General features: G+C 41.5%; 1 protein-coding gene across 3 annotated transcripts in view; it reads right to left on the minus strand.

The window, feature by feature from the left end:
• Positions 1-20,775, minus strand: part of LOC110525190 (membrane-associated guanylate kinase, WW and PDZ domain-containing protein 2) — a 245,508-nt gene extending 224,733 nt beyond the window's left edge. For 2 of the 3 annotated variants that reach the window (XM_021605194.2, XM_021605162.2), the window contains exon 1: positions 19,937-20,775. In XM_021605194.2, coding sequence (XP_021460869.2) covers positions 19,937-20,234 — 298 coding nt within the window. In that variant the 5' untranslated portion in view covers positions 20,235-20,775. Of the gene's footprint in view, positions 1-924; positions 1,168-19,936 lie in introns of those variants that run through there. The other variant, XM_036980672.1, reaches the window with a different exon arrangement.
• Between the last annotated feature and the right edge of the window lie 3,500 nt (positions 20,776-24,275).

Genomic DNA, 24,275 nt, shown 5'->3' on the forward strand with positions numbered 1-24,275 from the left:
CAGGGGCAGAAATAAAGATTTTCGCCTTGTCAGCTCGGGGGATCCTCTCTTGCAACCTTACAGTTAACTAGTCCAACGCAATAACGACCTGCCTCTCGCTCGTTGCACTCCACAAGGAGACTGACTGCCTGTTACGCAAATGCAGTAAGGCAAGGTAAGTTGCTAGCTAGCATTAAACTTACGTTAGCATTAAACTTTTACGTTCTTCTCCAACACTTTGTTTTTGCATTATTTAAACCAAATTGAACATGTTTCATTATCTACTTAAGGCTAAATTGATTTCATTGATGTATTATATTAAGTTAAAATAAGTGTTAGTTCAGTATTTTTGTAATTGTCATTATTACAAATAAATAAATATATAAATATATATATATATATATAAAACAGCCGATACCGATTAATCAGCCGATTTAAAAAAAGAAATGTGTGTGTGTGTGTGTGTGTGTGTGTGTGTGTATATATCGGTGTTGAAAAATCATAATCGGTCGACCTCTACTCTAGACAGTGTAAACTGTACAGATCTGAATCAAACACACACATACACACAAACACACATGCACCCACACACATGCACAAAGCTTCTAACCCTGGCGATGACAACTGTACTGATTAGATCTGAAAAAACACATAGCTCTTCCTCATCAATAACATCATATGTAAAATGAAGGTCACCATTTTAGCAAAGCTCTGAGGCACTGGTGAGGTCGACCACAACATAACTCTACTGGTTAGAGCAGGAGAGGAGAGAGAGGAACAGAAGAAAGCAAAGCAACAAAAAAACGGTAGCTGAAAAGCCTGAATAACAAGATGATCAGACGGTCGGAGTGTGAAAATCACAACTGACACAATCAGTGCTGAACACATACACACGCATGCACAGCTGCAAGGACACACACACACCAGCACAGACAGCGTAGGCACCTCATCAGCAGCTGGCCCAGCTGGCAGGACTGGTAAAATAGGTTCTCCACAGGTATACATCCACAGAGAGCCCTGTCTTCCCAGTCGTCCTCTAGCCCTGTGCCCAGACACGGAGCATCCTCTACTGTTTTGGCCAGCCTCTACGTCCCTCTGTCCCTGGTTCTTTACCGATGCTCCAGCACACAGCCCCCGCTGCAGCTAATTTACATCCCAGGAACGGCGATGGAGACGGGGGAAGAGAGATAGAGACCATTGGGAGACAACCGAGGGAAAAAAAATCTGCCAGTGGGAAGCCGGGCTCATCCAGATCTGAATGCTGATTGGTTAGAGGGGTTCTACAGTCCTGTAGTGCCCCCTGTTCACTGACAGCAGTCGTGCACGGAGGTGCAGATCCAGATGATAAAATGTATCTTAAGGGACTGGATTTACACACCTCATTCAAACCATGATAAAGCAGGGAGAGGCTTGCAGCCTACAAAGTATAGACTAGTGAACTTGATTTTAATTTTGAAATAATAGGGCCTATTTGTATAATTAGTAGGCTGACGCATATATACACCTTTCATAAAATGTTATTAGCCTACCTCCTCTTTGTCTCGCTGTTGTTGCTTCATTCCTTCCTTGCTTTCAACAGCTAAATTAAATACGTTTTGTTTTCCTTATCTTCGTCATTCTAATGACATCCTTGAATAATATACTGTAGGAATAGAATTAGATGCAGAAGGCCTTCACTTCTCTTCATGAAGTGAAGATTGAATTTTTATGGGTCTGAATAAATAACTGCTCTAGCCTTCCTCCATTGCATATTCACTCTTCTTTCAAACTACCTGTGAGTTCTATTGGCTGTTGTATTTAACGTTCAGCAAACAACAGAGAATATTCCATTGGTATAATCTTTGAATATTCCATTGGTATAACAAAATTATGTCCAGCAAGCTATTCTAGTCTAGCTTTTCCTTCATGGGACTCTCCTTGGAGAGAGTCCAGCAGAGCACAGGTGCATTCGTATTGCGCAAGAGAGAGGCTATAAGTTAGAAGCTTACTATAAATAACCCATCATTAATTAGCTAATTAAATGGCTAATACTGCATGGAATGTATTACCTGAAGGTGACCCCTGAAAGCCAGATGGAGATGGGTAAATTATATGCGCATTCAGTCTTTATATTACTGTACCACAGACATAAAACTTTACGATGATGAGATGATATCAAGGTTTTACTGCTAACCTACAAAGCATTACATGGGCTTGCTCCTAGCTTTCTTTCCGATTTGGTCCTGCCGTACATACCTACACGTACGCTACGGTCACAAGATGCAGGCCTCCAAATTGTCCCAATAATTTCTAAGCAAACAGCTGGAGGCCGGGCTTTCTCCTATAGAGCTACATTTTTATGGAATGGTCTGCCTACCCATGTGAGAGACGCAGATTCGGTCTCAACCTTTAAGTCTTTACTGAAGACTCATCTCTTCAGTAGGTCAAATGATTGAGTGAGGTCTGGCCCAGGAGTGTGAAGGTGAACGGAAAGGCTCTGGAGCAACGAACCGCCCTTGCTGTCTCTGCCTGGCCAGTTCCCCTCTCTCCACTTTGATTCTCTGCCTCTAATCCTATTACAGGGGCCAAGTCATTGTTGCACCCTCGACAACTACTGTGATTATTATTATTTGACCATACTGGTCAAATATGAACATTTGAACATCTTGGCCACAGAACATCTTGGTTCTGTTATAATCTACACCCCGCACAGCCAGAAGAGGACTGGCCACCTCTCATAGCCTGGTTCCTCTCTAGGTTTCGGCCTTTCTAATGAGTTTTTCCTAGCCACCATGCTTCTACACCTGCATTGCTTGCTGTTTGGGGTTTTAGGCTGGGTTTCTGTACAGCACTTTGATATATCAACTGATGTAAGAAGGGCTATATAAATACATTTGTTGATGATAGGTCTACATGCATTGTGAACTGAACTCCATACTGAGATGGGCTGTCTGTACCCATCCTGAGTGTTGATGATTCATCATGCAGAAGTCGTAGAAAAGCCAGATTTAAACATTGCATATAATATAACAGTTTAATTTCACACAATGCTCTTCATATTAATAATTTATTATAATTTACTGGTTTCTCAGTTATTTGTCTCGGGAAAAGGGAGTGATTTTGGGCCGTACATTCTGGTAAACCTCAGTAACTAGGTTCCCAACATTCAAACCTAGTAACTACACAGACCCTAACAGAAAGCATGTACTCAGGAGAATAGGACAGGAAACACGGTGTCCAAATTAAATTAATGTGTGCTTTACATCAGAATGAAATTAGTGAATTTTTTAATGATCACACAAAAATAAACAAATGATGACTGGAGACCTTTGACATGGTACTCTTTCACACTCCTCCCTCAACATAGAAGAAATAAACATAAGCATAACATGAATATCGTTTGAATCATCAGGCTCCTAGAAGGGGGACTAACATATTCTCAATCAGAGATGTACATTGCCAGATAAGAATAGAGGTTTTTAATGTCCAACATTTTTGTAATGCAAAAGCACGATGCAAAAAGCAAATAAATACTGTAAACCTTATAATCTCACGCTATAATTTATTTGGAAACTTTTCTTTAACAATGTGCATTATAAGGAGGCAAGATTTTATATTGCTAAGTTTACTAAACGCTTGTTAAATACTGGTACTGGTACTGTATGTACCAGTCAAAAGTTTAGACACACCTACTCATTCAAGGGTTTCTCTTTATTTTTGCTATTTTCTACATTGTAGAATAATGGTGAAGACATCAAAACTATGAAATTACACATATGGAATCGTGTAGTAACCAATAAAGTGTTAAACAAATCAAAATATATTTCAGATTTTAAATTCTTCAAAGTAGCCACGCTTTGCCTTGATGACAGCTTTGAACACTCTTGGCATTCTCTCAACCAGCTTCACCTGGAATGATTTTACAACAGTCGTGAAGGAGTTGTTGGCTGCTTTTCCTTCACTCTGCAGTCCAACTGATCCCAAACAATCTCAATTGGTTTGAGGTTGGGTGATTGTGGAGGCCAGGTAATCTGATACTGCACTCAATCAATCTCCTTCTTAGTCAAATAGCCCATACACAGCCTGGATGTGTGTTGGGTCATTGTCCTGTTGAAAAAAAAATTATAGTCCCACCAAGTGAAAACCAGAAGGGATGGCGTAACGCTGCAGAATGCTGTGGAAGCCATGCTGGTTAAGTGTGCCTTGAATTCTAAATAAATCACTGACAGTGTCACCATAAAAGCACCCCACACCATCACAGCACCTCCTCCATGCTTCATGGTGGGAACCACACATGCAGAGATCCTCCGATCACCTACTCTGCGTCTCACAAAGACACTGCGATTGGAATCAAACATCTCAAATTTGGACTAATTATAACAGAGGACAGATTTCCACCGGTCTAATGTCCATTGCTCGTGTTTCTTAGCCCAAGCAAGTCTCTTCTTATTATTGGTGTCTTTTAGTGGTGACTTCTTTGCAGCAATTCGACCATGACGGCCTGATTCCCGCAGTCTGCTCTGAACAGTTGATGTTGAGATGTCTGTTGAACTCTGTGAAGCATTTATTTAGGCTGCAATCTGAGGTGCAGTTAACTCTAATGAATTTCTCCTCTGCAGCAGAGGTAACTGGGTCTTCCTTTTCGGTGGCGGTCCTCATGAGAGCCAGTTCCATCATAGCACTTGATGTTTTTTGCGACTGCACTTGAAGAAACGTTCAAAGTTCTTGAAATTTTCCAGATTGACTGACCTTCATGTCGTAAAGAAATTATAGTAGGACTGTCATTTCTCTTTGCTTATTTGAGCTCGTCTTGCCATAATATGGACTTGGTCTTTTACCAAATAGGGCTATCTTCTGTATATGTCACAACACAACTGATTGGCTTAAACGTTTTAAGAAGGAAAGACATTCAACAAATTAACTTTTAAAAAGGCACACCTGTTAATTGAAATACATTCCAGGTGACCTCATGAAGCTGGTTGAGAGAAAGCCAAGAGTGTGCAAAGCTGTCATCAAGGCAAAAGGTGACTACTTTGAAGAATCACTTTTTTGGTTATTATATGATTCCATATGTGTTATTTCATAGTTTTGATGTTGTCCCTATTATTCTACAATGTAGAAAATTGTAAAAAATAAAAACCCTGAAATGAGTAGGTGTGTCCAAACTTTTGACTGGTACTGTACAGTCATGGCCAAAAGTTTTGAGAATGACACAAATATTAATTTTCAACGTCTGCTGCCTTAGTTTGCATGATGACAATCTGCATATACTCCAGAATGTTATGAAGAGTGATCAGATTAATTACATTTAATTGCAAAGTCCCTCTTTGCCATGCAAATGAACTGAATCCCCCAAAAACATTTCCACTGCATTTCAGCCCTGCCACAAAAGGACCAGCTGACATCATGTCAGTGATTCTCTCATTAACACAGGTGTGAGTGTTGACGAGGACAAGGCTGGAGATCACTCTGTCATGCTGATTGAGTTTGAATAACAGACTGGACGCTTCAAAAGGAGGGTGGTGCTTAGAATCATTGTTCTTCCTCTGTCAACCATTGTTACCTGCAAGGAAACACATGCCGTCATCATTACTTTGCACAAAAAGGGCTTCACAGGCAAGGATATTGCTGCCAGTAAGATTGCACCTAAATCAACCATCTATCGGATCATCAAAAACTTCAAGGAGAGCGGTTCAATTGTTGTGAAGAAGGCTTCAGGGCTCCCAAGGAAGTCCAGCAAGCTCCAGGACCATCTCCTAAAGCTGATTCAGCTGCAGGATCGGGGCACCAACAGTTCAGAGCTTTCTCAGGAATGGCAGCAGGCAGGTGTGAGTGCATCTGTACGCACAGTGAGGCGAAGACTTTTGGAGGATGGCCTGGTGTCAAGAAGGGCAGCAAAGAAGCCACTTCTCTCCAGGAAAAACATTAGGGACAATATTCTGATATTCTGCAAACGGTACAGGGATTGGACTGCTGAGGACTGGGGTAAAGTCATTTTCTCTGAGGAATCCCCTTTCTGATTGTTTGGGGCATCCGTAAAAAAGCTTGTTCGGAGAAAACAAGATGAGCGCTAACATCAGTCTTGTGTCATGCCATTAGTAAAGCATCCTGAGACCATTCATGTGTGGGGTTGCTTCTCAGCCAAGGGAGTGGGCTCACTCACATTTAGCCTAGAACACTCACTCACATTTTGCCTAGAACACAGCCATGAATAAAGACTGGTACCAACACATCCTCCGAGAGCAACTTCTCCCAACCATCCAGGAACAGTTTGGTGATGAACAATGCCTTTTCCAGCATGATGGAGCACCTTGCCATAAGGCAAAAGTGATAACTAACAAAACATCAATATTTTGGGTCCATGGCCAGGAAACTCCCCAGACCTTAATCCCATTGAGAACTTGTGGTCAATCCTCAAGAGGCGGGTGGACAAACAAAAACCCACAAATTCTGACAAACTCCAAGCATTGATTATGCAAGAATGGGCTGCCATCAGTCAGGATGTGGCCCAGACGTTAATTGACAGCATGCCAGGGCGGATTGCAGAGAAAAAGAAGGGTCAACACATTCTCCAAGAAGGGTCTTGAAAAAAAAGGGTCAACACTTTTGACTCTGCATCAACTTCATGTAGTTGCCTTTGACACTTATGAAATGCTTGTAATTATACTTCAGTATCCCATAGTAACATCTGACAAAAAATATCTAAAGACACTGAAGCAGCAAACTTCGTGTTAATTAATATTTGTGTCATTCTCAAAATATTTGTCCACGACTGTATATTACCACGTTTTTCAACCATTTTCAGTTTTCTTTCTGTCGTCTGGTGGTCAAAGTAAGAGTGTGGAAAGTCTCTGTCTCTCTCACAAGTTTGGAAAGCACTTTATAGTACAGTAAAGAAAAGTAGAGTATAGTTCAGTACATTACTGGTTTCCTTCATCTTCTGCAACTAAGTTAGGAAGGACGCCTGCATCTTTGTAGTGCCTGGGTGTATTGATAGACCATCCAAAGTGTAAGTAATAACTTCACCATGCTCAAAGGGATTTTCAATGTCTGTTTTTTTGCCATCTACCAATAGGTGCCCTGCTTTGTGAGGCATTGGAAGACCTCTCTGGTCTTTGTGGTTGAATTTCTATTTTGTAATTCACTGCTCGACTGAGGGACCTTACATATAATTCAATGTGTGGGGTACAGAGAAGAAGTAGTCATTAAAAAATGTCGGTAAACACTATTATTGTACACAGAGTTAGTCCGTGCCACTTATTATGTGAACGGTTAAGCAAATTCTTACTCCTGAAATTATTAAGGCTTGCCATAACAAAGGTTTTAAATACTTGACTCAAGACATTTCAGCTTTTCATGAATTTGTAAAAAAATCTCAAAAAACATAATTACACTTTGACATGATGGGGTATTGTGTGTAGGCCTGTGACACAATCTACATGTCATCCATTTTAAATTCAGGCCCTAACAACAAAATGTGGAAAAAGTGAAGTAGTGAATACTGTATAATTAATTCTATAACACTGCACAAACTCACAGAAAACGGCTCTCACTCACTCACTATCTATACTATTCCTTTCTGGATTGTTCCCGCTGAGTCCATCTGCATTACTTTCCTCTCTTTCAAATCTTACTTCCTTTCTTTGTTCTTCTTCCCCCATTCACTCTTCCTTTCTTTCTTCCTCATCCCTTTGACCTCTTCCTCTCTTATCCCTTGCTCCTTCTCTCCCTCCCTACCTTTCTGATTGGATCTACACCAATTTTACCTGCTTTAAAGCACCAATTAAACTGTTTGAATCAACCACAGAATGTGTGTGTGTGTGTGTGTGTGTGTGTGTGTGTGTGTGTGTGTGTGTGTGTGTGTGTGTTGACAAATCAGACAGCTACTGGGCGTTCATACTGTGTGGATGTATAGATATATATAGAAGTTCTCTCTGCTACCGCACGGCAAGCGGTACCGGAGCGCCAAGTCTAGGTCCAAGAGGCTTCTACTAAACAGCTTCTACCCCCAAGCCATAAGACTCTTGAACATCTAATCAAATGGCCTGCATGAAAGTCCCTGTTGTTCCAAATGACAGTGTGATCTCGCTCTCCGTGACCGATGTGAGAAAAACATCTTGATTGTGCAACATTTTCCCATTATTATTTAACAAATTCTTCAAGCCCTGTCAAATTGGTTGATGATCATTGCTAGACATCCATTATAGCAGGTCTTGCCATCGATGTATAGTGTATTCGAAAACTATTCAGAACCCTTCCCTTATTCCACATTTTGTTACGTAAAAGCCTTATTCTAAAATGGATTAAAAATAAAAACAGTCAACACACAATATCCAATGACGACAAAGCAAAAACAGGTTTTTAGAAATGTTTGAAAATAAATATATATATATATATATATATATATATATATATATATATATATATATATATAAATAAAACAAACTATAGTTTTGGCAAGTCGGTTAGGACGTCTACTTTGTGCATGACACAAGTAATATTTCCAACAATTGTTTACAGACAGATTATTCCACTTATTCCACTGTTTCACAATTCCAGTGGGTCAGAAGTTTACATACGCTAAATTGACTGTGCCTTTAAACAGCTTAGAAAATTCCAGAAAATGATGTCATGACTTTAGAAGTTTCTGATAGGCTAATTGACATAATTTGAGTCAATTGGAGGTGTACCTGTGGATGTATTTCAAGGCCTACCTTCAAACTCAGTGCCTCTTTGTCATGGGAAAATTAAAAGAAATATGCCAAGACCTCAGAAAACAATTGTAGATCTCCACAAGTTTGGTTCATCCTTGGAAGCAATTTCCAAACACCTGAATGCACCACGTTCATCTGTACAAACAATAGTACGCAAGCATAAATACCATGGGATCACGCAGCCGTCATACCGCTCAAGAAGGAGACGCGTTCTGTCTCCTAGAAATGAACGTACTTTGGTGCAAAAAGTGCAATCCCAGGACAACAGCAAAGGACCGTGTGAAGATGCTGGAGGAAACAGGTACAACAGTATCTATATCCACAGTATAATGCGTCCTATATATCAACATAACCTGAAAGGCCACTCAGCAAGGAAGAAGCTCCAAAACTGCCATAAAAAAGCCAGACTACGGTTTGCAACTGCACATGTGGACGAAGATCGTACATTGTGGAGAAACATCCTCTGGTCTGATGAAACAAAAATAGAACTGTTTGGTCATAATGACCATCGTTATGTTTGGAGGAAAAAGGGGGAGGCTTGCAAGCTGAAGAACACCATCCCAACCGTAAAGCACAGGGTGGCAGCATCATGTTGTGGGGGTGCTTTCCTGAATGAGGGATTTGTGCACTTCACAAAATAGATGGCATCATGAGGCAGGAAAATTATGTGGATGTATTGAAGCCACATCTCAAGACATCAGTCAGAAAGTTAAAGCTTGGTCGCAAATGCGTCTTCCAAATGGATAATGACCCCAAGCATACTTCCAAAGTTGTGGAAAAATGGCTTAAGGACAACAAAGTCAAGGTATTGGAGTGGCCATCACAAAGCCCTGACCTCAGTCCAATAGAACATTTGTGGGCAGAACTGAAGAGCAAGTGTTAGAGCAAGGAGGCCTACAAACCTGACTCAGTTACACCAGCTCTGCCAGTGGGAATGGGCCAAAATTCATCCAACTTATTGTGGGAAGCTTGTGGAAGGCTACCCAAAATGTTTGACCCAAGATAAACAATTTAAAGGCAATGCTACCAAATACTAATTGAGTGTATGTAAACTTCTGACCAATACACAATTCTCTCTACCATTATTCTGACATTTTATATTCTTAAAATAAAGTGGTGATCCTAACTGACCTAAGACAGGGAACTTTTAATAGGATTAAATGTCAGGAATTGTGAAAAAGTTTAAATGTATTTGGCTAAGGTGTATTTAAACCTCCGACATCAACTGCATGTATGTATGTATGTATGTATGTATGTATGTATGTATGAATGTATGTATGTACACACACATACAGTGAGGGAAAAAGTATTTGATCCCCTGCTGATTTTGTACGTTTGCCCACTGACAAAGAAATTATCCATCTATAATTTTAATGGCAGGTTTATTCGAACAGTGAGAGACAGCATAACAACAAAGAAATCCAGAAAAACGCATGTCAAAATATTTTTTAATTGATTTGCATTTTAAATGAGGGAAATAAGTATTTGACCCCTCTGCAAAACATGACTTAGTGACTTAATGACTTGGTGGCAAAACCCTTGTTGGCAATCACAGAGGTCAGACGTTTCTTGTAGTTGGCCACCAGGTTTGCACACATCTCAGGAGGGATTTTATCCCACTCCTCTTTGCAGATCTTCTCCAAGTCATTAAGGTTTCGAGGCTGACATTTGGCAACTCGAACCTTCAGCTCCCTCCACAGATTTTCTATGGGATTAAGGTCTGGAGACTGGCTAGGCCACTCCAGGACCTTAATGTGCTTCATCTTGAGCCACTCCTTTGTTACCTTGGTCGTGTGTTTTGGGTCATTGTCATGCTGGAATATCCATCCACAACCCATTTTCAATGCCCTGGATGAGGGAAGGAGGTTCACACCCAAGATTTGATGGTGCATGGCCCTGTCCATCGTCCCTTTGACGCAGTGAAGTTGTCCTGTCCCCTTAGCAGAAAAACATCCCCCAAAGCGGTGGGGTGGGGATGGTGTTCTTGGGGTCATAGGCAGCATTCCTCCTCCTCCAAACACGGCGAGTTGAGTTGATGCCAAAGAGCTCCATTTTGGTCTCATCTGACCACAGCACTTTCACCCCTTTGTCTTCTGAATCATTCAGATGTTCTTTGGCAAACTTCAGACGGGCATGTCTATGTGCTTTCTTGAGCAGGGGGACCTTGCGGGTGCTGCAGGATTTCAGTCCATCACGGCGTAGTGTGTTACCAATTGTTTTCTTGGTGACTATGGTCCCAGCTGCCGTGAGATCATTGACAAGATCCTCCCGTGTAGTTCTGGGCTGATTCCGCACCATTCTCATGATCCTTGCAACTCCACGAGGTGAAATCTTGCATGGGACCTCAGGCCGAGGGGGATTGAGAGTTCTTGTTTCTTCCATTTGCAAATAATCGCACCAACTGTTGTCACCTTCTCACCAACATGCTTGGCGATGGTCTTGTAGCCCATTCCAGCCTTGTGTAGGTCTACAATCTTGTCCCTGACATCCTTGGAGAGCTCTTTGGTCTCGGCCATGGTGGAGAGTTTGGAATCCGATTGATTGATTGCTTCTGTGGACAGGTGTCCTTTATTAAGGTAACAAACTGAGATTAGGAGCAGTCCCTTTAAGAGTGTGCTCCTAATCTCAGCTCGTTACCTGTATAAAAGACAACAGGGAGCCAGAAATCTTTCTGATTGAGAGGGGGTCAAATACTTATTTTCCTCAGTAAAATGCAAATCAATTCATAACATTTTTGACATGCGTTCTTCTGGATTTTTTTGCTGTTATTCTGTCTCTCACTGTTCAAATAAACCTACCATTAAAATTATAGACTGATCATTTCTTTGTCAGTGGGCAAACGTACAAAATCAGCAGGGGATCAAATACTTTTTCCCCCTCACTGTATAATATATTATACACATACTGACACACACAAGAAACACCTTACTTACATAAGTGTTTAGACCCTTTGCTATAAGACTGGGTCTGAAAACCATGTATATGTACACTGCTCCAAAAAATAAAGGGAACACTTAAATAACACAATGTAACCCCAAGTCAATCACACTTCTGTGAAATCAAACTGTCCACTTAGGAAGCAACACTGATTGACAATAAATTGCACATGCTGTTGTGCAAATGGAATAGACAACAGGTGGAAATTATAGGCAATTAACAAGACATCCCCAATAAAGGAGTGGTTCTGCAGGTGGGGACCACAGACCACTTCTCAGTTCCTATGCTTCCTGGCTGATGTTTTGGTCACTTTTGAATGCTGCCGGTGCTTTCACTCTAGTGGTATCATGAGACAGAGTCTACAACCCACACAAGTGGTGCATGTAGTGCAGCTCAACCAGGATGGAACATCAATGCGATCTGTGGCAAGAAGGTTTGCTGTGTCTGTCAGCGTAGTGTCCAGAGCATGGAGGCGCTACCAGGAGACAGGCCAGTACATCAGGAGACGTGGAGGAGGCCGTAGGAGGGCAACAACCCAGCAGCAGGACCGCTACCTCTACCTTTGTGCAAGGAGGAGCACTGCCAGAGCCCTGCAAAATTACCTCCAGCAGGCCACAAATGTGCATGAGTCTGCTCAAATGGTCAGAAACAGACTCCATGAGGGTGGTATGAGGGCCTGATGTCCACAGGTGGGGGTTGTGCTTACTACAGCCCAACACCGTGCAGGACGTTTGGCATTTGCCAGAGAACACCAAGATTGGCAAATTCGCCACTGGCGCCCTGTGCTCTTCACAGATGAAAGCAGGTTCACACTGAGCACGTGGCAGACGTGACAGTGTCTGGAGACGCCGTGGAGAACGTTCTGCTGCCTGCAACATCCTCCAGCATGACCGGTTTGGCGGTGGGTCAGTCATGGTATGGGGTGGCATTTCTTTGGGGGGGCTGCACAGCCCTCCATGTGCTCGCCAGAGGTAGCCTGACTGCCATTGGGTACCGAGATGAGATCCTCAGACCCCTTGTGAGACCATATGCTGGTGCAGTTGGCCCTGGGTTCATCTTAGTGCAAGACAATGCTAGACCTCATGTGGCTGGAGTGTGTCAGCAGTTCCTGCAAGAGGAAGGCATTGATGCTATGGACTGGCCCGCCCGTTCCCCAGACCTGAATCCAATTGAGCACATCTGGGACATCATTTCTCGCTCCATCCACCAACGCCATGTTGCACCACAGACTGTCCAGGAGTTGGCGAATGCTTTAGTCCAGGTCTGGGAGGAGATCCCTCAGGAGACCATCCGCCACCTCATCAGGAGCATGCCCAGGCGTTGTAGGGAGGTCATACAGGCACGTGGAGGCCACAAACACTACTGAGCCTCATTTTGACTTGTTTTAAGGACATTACATCAAAGTTGGATCAGCCTGTAGTCTGGTTTTCCACTTTAATTTTGAGTGTGACTCCAAATCCAGACCTCTATGGGTTGATAAATTTGATTTCCATTGATAATTTCTGTGTGATTTTGTTGTCAGCACATTCAACTATGTAAAGAAAAAAGTATTTAATAAGAATATTTCATTCATTCAGATCTAGGATGTGTTATTTTAGTGTTCCCTTTATTTTTTTGAGCAGTGTATATATGAATTGGTGAGGACACTAGAACAGTTTGTAGGACCCGGCCTCACCCTACTGAACTCTGAAATCAAATGTCTTCTGTTTGCAGATCAGCTGGTGCTTCTTTCCTCAACAAATTAGGGCCTACAGTGGCACCTAGATCTTCTGTCAGACTTGGACCCTGACAGTGAAATTCAGAAAGACATAAAATAGTGTTCCAAAAAAGGTCCAGGAGCCAGATTTAAAATAATAATAATATATCTAGACACCATTGCCTAGAGCACACAAAGAACTATACCTACCTTGTCCTAAACACCAACACCACAGATAACTTCCACACGGCTGTGAAAGATCTAAGAGACAAGGCAAGAAGGGCCTTCTAACGCCATCAAAAGGAACATAAAACTCAACACACTAATTAGGATCTGGCTAAAAATACTTTAAATCAGTAATAGATCCCATTGTCCTCTATGATTTTCAGTTCTGGGGTCCACTCACCAACCAAGAATTCACTAAATGGGACAAACACCCAATTGAGGGACTATACTTTAGCAAAATTCTCCATGGACTTTGTGTACAATGCAAAACCCCAAACAATGCATGCAGAGCAGAGTTAGGACAATACCCGCTAGTTATAAAAATTCAGAAAAGAGCTGTTCAATTCTGCAAACAACTAAAAGAAAGCGATGCCCACAAATTCCACCACAACTCCATCACATACAAAGAGATTAACCTAGACAATAGTCCACTCAGCATTCTGGATATGGGGCTCTGTTCACAAACAAACATTTATTTTTAAATTAATATTTAAAAAAACAGAATTCTACTTTGACATTATAGGGTATTGTGTGTCTAGGCCAGTGACACAAAATATAAATTTAATCAACTTAACATTCAGTCTGTAACACAAAATGTGGAAAGAGTATACAGGTGTGAATACTTTCTGAAGGCATTGTTTAAATCAAATTACCAAAATATTGCTAAAGGTAAACCTGGTCTGATCAGGGACAAGGTCTGATCACGCTCTCCGTAGCAGATGTGGGCAAGACCTTTAAACAGGTCAACATTCACAAGGCCGCAAGGCCAGATGGATTACCAGGATGTGTACACAGAGCATGCGCGGACCAACTGGCAAGTGTCTTCACTGCCATTTTCAACCTCTCCCTGACCGAGTCGGTAATTAAAACATGTTTCAAGCAGGCCACCATTGTCCCTGTGCCCAAGAAAGCAAAGCAAACCACCCAGTAGCACTCACGTCGGTAGCCATGAATTTAAAGGCTGGCCATGGCTCACATCAGCACCATCATCCCGGATACCCTAGACGCACTCCAACTCAAATACCGCCTCCACACTGCCCTTTCCCACCTGGACAAAAGGAACACCTATGTGAGAATGCTGTTAATTGACTACAGCTCAGCATTTAACACCATAGAGCCCACAAAGCTCATCACTAAGCTAAGGACAGTGGGACAAAACACCTCCCTCTGCAACTAGATCCTGGACTTCCTGACGGGCCGCCCGCAGGTGGTAAGGGTAGGTAACTGCCACTCTTATCCTCAACACTGGGGTCCCTCAGGGCTGCGAGTTTAGTCTCCTCCTGTACTCCCTGTTAACCCACGACTGCGTGGCCAAACACAACTCCAACACCATCATTAAGTTAGCTGATTACACAACGGTGGCAGGCCTGATGTGATGTGGTGCCAGTGGTGTGGTGCCAGGACAACAACCTCTCCCTCAACACGAGCAAGACAAAGGAGCTGATCGTAAACTACAGGAAAAGGAGGGCCAAAACACACCCTCATTTACATTGACAGGGCTGTACTGGAGCGGATCGAGAGTTTCAAGCTCCTTGGTGTCCACATCACCAACCAGCTATCATCGTCCAAACACACCAAAACAGTTGTGAAGAGGGCACGACAACATCTTTCCCCCTCAGGAGACTGAAAAGATTTGGCATGTGTCCCAAGATCCTCAAAAAGTTCTACATTTGCACCAGAGAGCTTCCTGACCAGCAACTCCTTGGCATATGACCATAACACGCTACAGAGAGTAGTGTGCATGGCTCAGTACATCACTGGGGCCAAGCTTCCTTCCATCCAGGACCTATATACTAGGCAGTGTCAGAGGAAGGTCCCAAAAACTGTCAAAGACTCCAGTCACCCAAGTCGTAGACTGTTCTCTCTGCTACTGCACGACAAGTGGTACCGGAGCACCAAGTCTAGGACAAAAACACTAATTAACAGCTTCTACCCCAAGCCATAAGACTGCTGAATAATTAATAAAATGGCCACCTGGACAATTTGCATTGACACCACCCCCTTTTGTTTTTATACCGCTGCTACTCACTGTTAATTATCTATGCATAGTCACTTTACCCCTGCCTACATGTACAAATTACTTCGACTAACCTGTACCCCTGCACAATGACTCGGTACCGGTACCCCCTGTACATAGCCTCGTTGTCATTTTGTTGTGTTACTTTTGTTAAAAATTGTTTTAGTTTAGTTAGTAAATATTTTCTTAACTCTATTTTCTTAAAACGACATTGTTTTTTAAGGGCTTGTAAGCATGTGACAAATCAAAATGGATTTGAACAATCAAAATATAAAATCCAAATAACTTCACGGACCTTTATTGTAAAGGGGTTAAACACTGTTTCCCATGCTTGTTCAATGAACCATAAACAATTAATGCACATTCACCTGTGGAATGGTCGTTAAGACACTAACAGCTTACAGACAGTAGGCAATTAAGGTCACAGTTATGAAAACTTAGGACATTAAAGAGGCCTTTCTACTGACTCTGAAAAACACCAAAAGAAAGATGCCCAGGGTCCCTGCTCATCTGTGTGAACGTGCCTTAGGCATGCTGCAAGGAGGCATGAGGACTGCAGATGTGGCCAGGGCAATAAGTTGCAATGTCAGGACTGTGAGATGCCTAAGACAGTGCAACAAGGGAGACAGGGTGGACAGCTGATTGTCCTCGCAGTGGCAGACAACGTGTAACAACACCTGCACGGGATCGGTACATCCGAACATCACACCTGCATAAAGAAGAAGTTACAGGTCTGTGAGAGCCAGAAATTTTGCTTGTTTGTAGGTGACCAAATACTTATTTTCCACCATAATTTGCAAATAAATTCATTAAAAATCCTAAAATGTCATTTTGTTTTTCTCATTTTGTACAGGCCTCTCTCATCTTTTTAAGTGGGAGAACTGGTGGCTGACTAAATACTTTTTTGCCCCACTGTATACATGGCAGAGGTTCAATCAAGCTAGTCGTCTTGACTACTTCCTTATGTCACTTTCGCTGGCACCAAAAGTTTAAAAAGTATAGATAGGGAAAAGAATGCGGCCAGACCATCAAATAATTGGCATATACATTAGTCTTACAGAATTTCCACATGGGCAAGGGTATTGCAAATTGAATCGAAGCCTATTGGATGAATCCCCCTTATTGTTTGGGACACTTTTAAAATGTGCTTTTAGAGGCCATGCAATTCAATATTCATCTTAAAAGAAAAGCAATTTAAGTCCAAATAATTAATATTAAGAAAGGGAAAAAAAAGAGGGACTTAACAGTACACATAGATAGCAACAAAAACAGTATCAGAGGCACAGAATACGTTAGAGGAAAAACAAAAAGAAATGGAGGAAATTATTCAAGAAAGATTAAGTGTAATATATTATTAAAATAATGCGAACTGGATGGAATATGGGGAAAAAAATGCACCACTTTCTTCAACATAGAAATGCTACCAAAAAGGACTAACAGAAACAAATGACGGAAACTGAGGAAGCAAAGCATATGTTTCCGTTTCAGTCTCCTCCATCTCGACCAACCAAAGTAAATTGTAAGTATTTTTTTACTATTACTAATGTAAAATTAACAGCTGTACAGAAAGACTCATGTGAAGGCCAAATTACATTGAAGGAACTTCTTGATGAAATTAAAGCCTTTAAGTAAGGGAAAACTGCAGGGTTGGATGGCATACCAGTTTGATGTACTCACAAGGAATATTAAAGCATAAGACCTCTCACCAAAGGCTTCAGGCATACAAAAAGTATACTTCAATCCAAACTGGTTCTCTAGCAGATTAGTAAGAATATCTCACCCCATGTTCAAGAATGGCCTTTTCCCCTTTATTCAGACTACAACCTCTCACTTTTGGTTATTTGAAAATGAACTCCAAAATATTGCTATTTTTCAAACAAGATATAGAGAGTTGGTTGCAATTTCAGTTTAATCCAATAGAAAAGAGAACAAATATTACAACAAATATTATGGCTAATCTAAAATGTACTAATTGAATAAAATAAAAAATAAAATAATAATAAATATATATATATATATATATATATATATATATATATATATATATATATATATATATATATATATATATATATATATATATATATATATTTATATAAAGGTATAATCTTTGTAAATTATGTCATCAGGCCTTGTCTGCTCTACTCAAAATTACAGACAACTAATTTCAGCATTACCACCCAAATGGAAGAGGCAAGTGGAAGGGGGAGAAAGTAAGGAACTTGTCTGTCGGCCTTGCATTAAAAACGAAAATTGGCTAAATTGTGATAAATAAAGAAATACATCAGTTTCATTTAAGGACCCACCCCCCAAAAAATCAGCTTGGTTACTACATGATTCCATGTGTAATTTCATAGTTTTGATGTCTTCACTATGATTTTACAATGTAGAAAATAGTCAAAATAAAGAAAAACCCCGGACTGAATAGGTGTGTCCAAACTTTTGACTGGTATATGGAGGATTCAACCATCAAGAGACAAGAGACAACAACAAAAAACACCCTGAGTGCATCGGACATGAAACATCAATACAACTGTAAAAACAGCAAAAAAAATAGATAAACAAGTTCTGACTTCTTACGAGGTTGTCCTTTCATTATAGGATAGAGACTTCTTGCTGCACCAATCAAAGCAGTGGAGCGTGGTCAAAACCACACTCATCTTGTAGCGATGGGAAGCAGGGTTGCAAAATACAAATCATACACATGCAATTTTACCATTTATAAAATATTTGTTCTTCAGAATAGCTAAAAAATAAGTGAAACTTCAAATTATTCAACAGATTATGATAGTTTGGTGCTTAAGTTTAAAACGTAAATTTGCACCCCGTATTTTAATTTGCTCCATGGCTCAGACGGTGAAGTGTAGGCTATGGCAAAAAGTTGTTTGGCTCAGTCACGACTTGAGGAGAGGAAGAACTTTGCAGGTGTTTCTGAATGGGTAACATTTAAATAAAACCCAGCCCTGAAAAGAAACGTAGACTGAAAAGTATTAGCATGTCATATCATAAGGGAAAACGCATGACATTGGCACTGAAAATATCTGAAGTTATCACTTCAGATTTCCCACTTCAACCCCAAATATATCATACTGATTAAAACTATTGACTTAAATCGTTGTGCAACTTCATGGGGGAAGCTATGGGCATCGTCTTTCTACTGAAAAAATGTTAATTGCCTTGCTTCTGGGAAATGAGCTGTAAAATTTTTTTTTTTACGTCTCTCTGGCCCATGACAAAACTAGTAGAATTGCAGTCCTTCGTCAAGAGAGGGGCCACTAAAACGTTTTGCCAGAAGATTGGGGGGCCCACCAACCAAATCTCACTTAGGGCCCTCAAAAGGCTGAGTGAGAATGTGACATGATATCCTTGGTTGATATTGACTGCTAAAATGAATTATTTTCATCTCAAAATGCAGTTATAAAGTGCAGATTATTTCTGTGTCTTATGTTTTAAAAAAGCATCACCGTTTATGGCTGTAATGACAGGCTACCTTTGCGCAGAGATTGTGTGCGCATGTTCACGTGTATTCGCGAGCATGTGCTGGGGGGGTGGGGGTCGCAAACTTTTAACCACTCCTTTTTAGGGGTCACTGGTCAAAAGGTTTGAGAGCCACTGAGCTAGCAAACAGACCGCTGGTTTGCTGTACAGCTATATAATTGCCATAAATAAATAAATATGCAGCTCCAAAAATGGTTTGGTGATCAAGAATATTCACTATCTACTTTGCAAGCTCACCAGGAATAATGGGGAACCAAGCAACAATTACTAGCATAGGCCTACTGGTCTTTTGGCATGTAAAAAATGTATTGATATTAATAATTTTACATTTGGAATTCATTATTACATAATCAAAATGTATTGTAGATTATTATTTTTTTATTTAAAAAAAAAAAGGCTGTCTGGTAGCATTGAAGTCAGTGCATGTATAAATTTGTGACTTGACTTGTTCTTAGAATACACAACTTGGACTTGACCAGGCCAACTTCGGACTCAATTTGAGACTCAGACCTTGTGACTTGCTTGTTAGTAGAATAACTGTGATTTGGTTCCACCTCTGGTAGTAGTAGTGCATGTCAACATCAGAGGTGACCCCATAGCAAAATGTGCACCTACGCCCTTCTGGGTATAAACACTGGGGTAAATCCTGTATGGAAATGTGCCAATAGTCTATGCTTCTGGACACTATCTCTCTTCCATTTGAGTGACATAGTTTGCAATATGCCTACCCATTGACGACACATATGTAGGCTATTTCTGATGAGTAGACATACATAAAATAGGCTACAACCAGACAGATGGCTCCTTATCTTGCGCTGTGTGGCGGCGGCTCACACACACTCATTCAATGTTCATGCTTTTACGCCTTTGGCCCCGTCTGGCATACCTCACCTTGTTTGACACACTTGAAGCGGATCGGATCTTTGCCGTGTTTGATGACAGCCAGAACATCCCGGGTGGTGAGCCCGGCCACCGGCGTTTCGTTGACCTCAAGCAGCAACTCATCCTGGGCCAGCTTGCCGCTCTGGACTGTTTCTTTTCCTTGTTTCACCTCCCCGAAGTAGGGGAACTGCCCAATCTCCGCGCCCCCCTTCAGCTCGAAGCCAAATTCTCCCTCTATGCTCCTGGTGACGACCGCTTCGTGGACTTTGTTGGTCCAGTGATTTTTTTTCGTCAGGCTCTTGGACATCGTTGAGCGAGTATCACCAAACCGAGGCGCCCATCCGATAGCCTATCGTCTCATCCCGGCCTTTGTGTCATACAGATCGGCTCCCACCAGATCAGAGCGCCGACGGTAGCTCCATCACCGATGCACGCCAGGCGTAGTATCCGTCTAGCACGCAGCGCGTTCAGGTAGGGGTCTGCAGTACAGCTCAGTGGAGAATCAGGCCGTCACACACACACACAGGCAAGACACAGAAGATAGGCTACTAGCGGGTGAACCGGATGTGAAGTCTGGAGGAGGGGAGATTAATGGTTCGGAGAGGAGGGATGGATGGATGGATGGATGGATGGAAAGGAAAAAAAATCGCAAATGAATGTTCTGTAGTCTGCACCGCCAGATTGCTCATAGCGCATAGACTAGTTGAGATTGAGCACGCGCAGATTTAAAGCAACAAGCATCAAATCGTTTATTTCGTCGTCATCCTCTTCCACCACAACGTTTTCCATGTATTATTATGCTATTGCAGTAACAAACAAAAAAAAGCATCTGATGTCGGCTGTCTAACTTGTCTGTGATTGCGGCATTACACACCACGAGTGTCTAATGGTCTGTGTTCAGTCAGTTAAAAGGTAGTGTAGCCTACATTGCCAACATAAAGTATTCACACCCATTACCTTTTCAAGATGTTGTTGTGTTACAACCTGAATTTAAAGTGGACTCAATTGAGATTGAGTGTCATTGGCCTACACACAATATTTAGGCTTGGCATAATGTCAAAATGGAATTGTCAACATTTTCAATAAGTATTCAACCCCTTTATGGCAAGCCTAAATAAGTTCAGGAGTAAAAATTCAAGTGACATAATATGTTAAATGGGCTTACTCTGTATGCAATAATAGTGTAACATGCTTTTTGAATGACTACCTCATCTTTGTACCCCACACATTATCAAGGTCCCTAAGTCGAGCAGTGAATTTGATTCCACCATAAAGACCAGGGAGGTTTCCTTTCAAAAAAGGGCACCTATTGGTAGATGGCAAAAAATAAAGTAGCCATTGTATCCCTTTGCGCATGGTGAAGTTATTAATTACACTTTGGATGGTGTATCAATACGCCCAGTCACTACAAACATACAGGTGTCCTTCTTAACTCAGTTGCCGGGGAGGAAGGACACTCAAGGATTTCACCATGAGGCCAATGGTGACTTCAAAACAGTTACAGAGTTTAATGGCTGTGATAAGAAAAAACTGAGGATGGAGCAACAACATTATACTATACTATTATATACTTCAAGGGCTGTGGCGGTCAAAAGAAGCATGATATGAAGAAAATGTAATCTATTTCAGAAGAACAGAATAGCATACACTGGGTTGTCCTTATGTTAGGTCCTGATCTGGCTATGCCAAATGGCTGTGGGCAACACTATTTTGAATAACAGAAAATATTTGTTTAGAATTCCGTGGAATTATTTTATAGTATGAGGAATGCAATGTGCACGTGGTTATACCCATATATGTACATCCTGTCCTTCTGTTCTCACACTACCTAGTGAGTGTTTATGTAACCTGATAGTGCATTTGTTTATGCTAAAGCTGTCATGATGATTGATGTGTAGTGACCTTGTTGAACTGTGGAATGTGTTTGAACATTTGAAAGAGTATGGCCCCTGTTCTAGTGAACTTAGGGCATGGCTGTTGTATTTTTTCCTCTGACGACCTTGGGTAGGCAGAGGGAGTCTGGAAGGGCATCAAGGAATCTTTGGGTTGTCTGAGAATTTATAGCACGAATTTTGCTGCTCCTTGGTTGGGGTCTGAGCAGATTATTTGTCATCGATTGCAAACGCAATAAAATGAGGAAAAACATTAATAAGATCCACAACATTTATTCCATGGGACAAAACTAGGTCCAGAGTATGACTGTGGCAGTGAGTATGTCCGGAGACATGTTGGACAAAACCCAGTGAGTCGATGATGGCTCCGAAAGCTTTTTGGAGTGGGTCTGTGGACTTTTCCATGTCAATATAAAGTCTCCAAAAATTAGAATATTATCTGCTATGACTACAAGGTCCGATAGGAATTGAGGGAACTCAGTGAGGAACACTGTATATGGCCCAGGAGGCCTGTAAACAGTAGCTAAAACAAAGTGATTGAGTAGGCTGCATAGATTTCATGACTAGAGTTCGAAAGACGAAAACTTCATTTTTTTGTTGTTGTAAATTGAAAATTTGCTATGGTGAATGTTAACAACACCTCCGCCTTTGCCGGATGCTCGGGGGATATGGTCACTAGTGTAACCAGGAGGTGAGGCCTCATTTAACACAGTAAATTCATCAGGCTTAAGCCATGTTTCAGTCAGGCCAATCACATCAAGATTATGTTCAATGATTAGTTCATTGACTATAACTGCCTTGGAAGTGAGGGATCTAACATTAAGTAGCCCTATTTTGAGATGTGAGGTATCATGATCTCTTTCAATAATGGCAGGAATGGAGGAGGTCTTTATTCTAGTGAGATGGCTAAGGCGAACACCACCATGTTTAGTTTTGCCCAACCTAGGTCGAGGCACAGACACGGTCTCAATGGGGATAGCTGAGCTGACTACACTGACTGTGCTAGTGGCAGACTCCACTAAGCTGGCAGGCTGGCTAACAGCCTGCTGCCTGGCCTGCACCCTATTTCAGCCTGTCTATGTTCGTAGATAAGATGAGAGCATCCCTCCAGCTAGGATGGAGTCCGTCACTCCTCAGCAGGCAAGGCCTGGTCCTGTTTGTGGGTTGAGTCCCAGAAAGAGGGCCAATTATCTCCAAATTCTATCTTTTGGGAGGGGCAGAAAACAGTTTTCAACCAGCGATTGAGTTGTGAGACTCTGCTGTAGAGCTCATCACTCCCCCTAACTGGGAGGGGGCCAGAGACAATTACTCGATTTCGACACATCTTTCTAGCTGATCCACACGCTGAAGCTATGTTGCGCTTGGTGACCTCTGACGGTTTCATCCTAACATCGTTGGTGCCGACGTGGATAACAATATCCCTATACTCTCTACACTCGCCAGTTTTAGCCAGCACCATCTTCAGATTAGCCTTAACGTCGGTAGCCCTGCCCCCTGGTAAACAGTGTATGATCGCTGGATATAATGAAACAAGTGGAAAATATTTTTCAACATCGTGAACAATTACGAAGAATGGCACTTCTATCCTTAAGACAGAACCTGGGTCTAAAGGCAATGAATCCAGGGAAAGAAAACATACGGAACCTGGATGGAGCGGGATATCGTGCAGGGAAGAGACATTGTCTGAACCAGTCCCATCTTGAAGATGGGGATTTAGAGACTGGTGGAAGTGTTTGTTGACCATAGAGCCTCCCCCCGGCTTTTTTCTGTAAGAAAGGAATAGTTCAAAAAACGAATTATAACATGTTTAAAAGGTTTGTACTAAAGATTTAGAAGTACATAAAGGGTTTTAAAATTGTATCTTACCTTTAACCTTTTGTGACTAGGGGGCAGTATTTTCATTTTTGGAAAAATAACGTTCCCGTAGTAAATGGGATATTTTGTCAGGACAAGATGCTAGAATATGCATATAATTGACAGCTTAGGATATGAAACACTCTAAAGTTTCCAAAACTGTAAAAATATTGTCTGTGAGTATAACAGAACTGATGTTGCAGGCGAAAGCTTGAGAAAAATCCAATGGAATCTCCGTTTTTTCTCTCTCTCTCTTTAGATATCTGTCTGTCTCAGAGAAAGGACTCTTGGAAAGATGGATGGATGGATGTGTGTGTGTATGTCTCTGTATTTGTATTTGAAACAATGTTTTTTTCAGGGTGTGTGTGTGTGTATGTCTCTGCATTTATGTTTGAAACAATGTTTTTTTCAGTGTGTGTCTGTGTCTCTGCATTTTGTGTTTGAAACAATGTTTTTTTCTAAACAAAATTAACATTTGCACATAAGGATCTCCAAACAACAGGTGTTATTTTCCCCAAGGATGGGGGTTATGAACAGGGTTTACACACACCTAGAGAATCTTGAAAATAATCAAAAGGCCTTATTTTATATGAATACATGTA

Source organism: Oncorhynchus mykiss, chromosome 1 (assembly GCF_013265735.2).
Source record: "Oncorhynchus mykiss isolate Arlee chromosome 1, USDA_OmykA_1.1, whole genome shotgun sequence".
Lineage (NCBI taxonomy): Eukaryota > Metazoa > Chordata > Actinopteri > Salmoniformes > Salmonidae > Oncorhynchus > Oncorhynchus mykiss.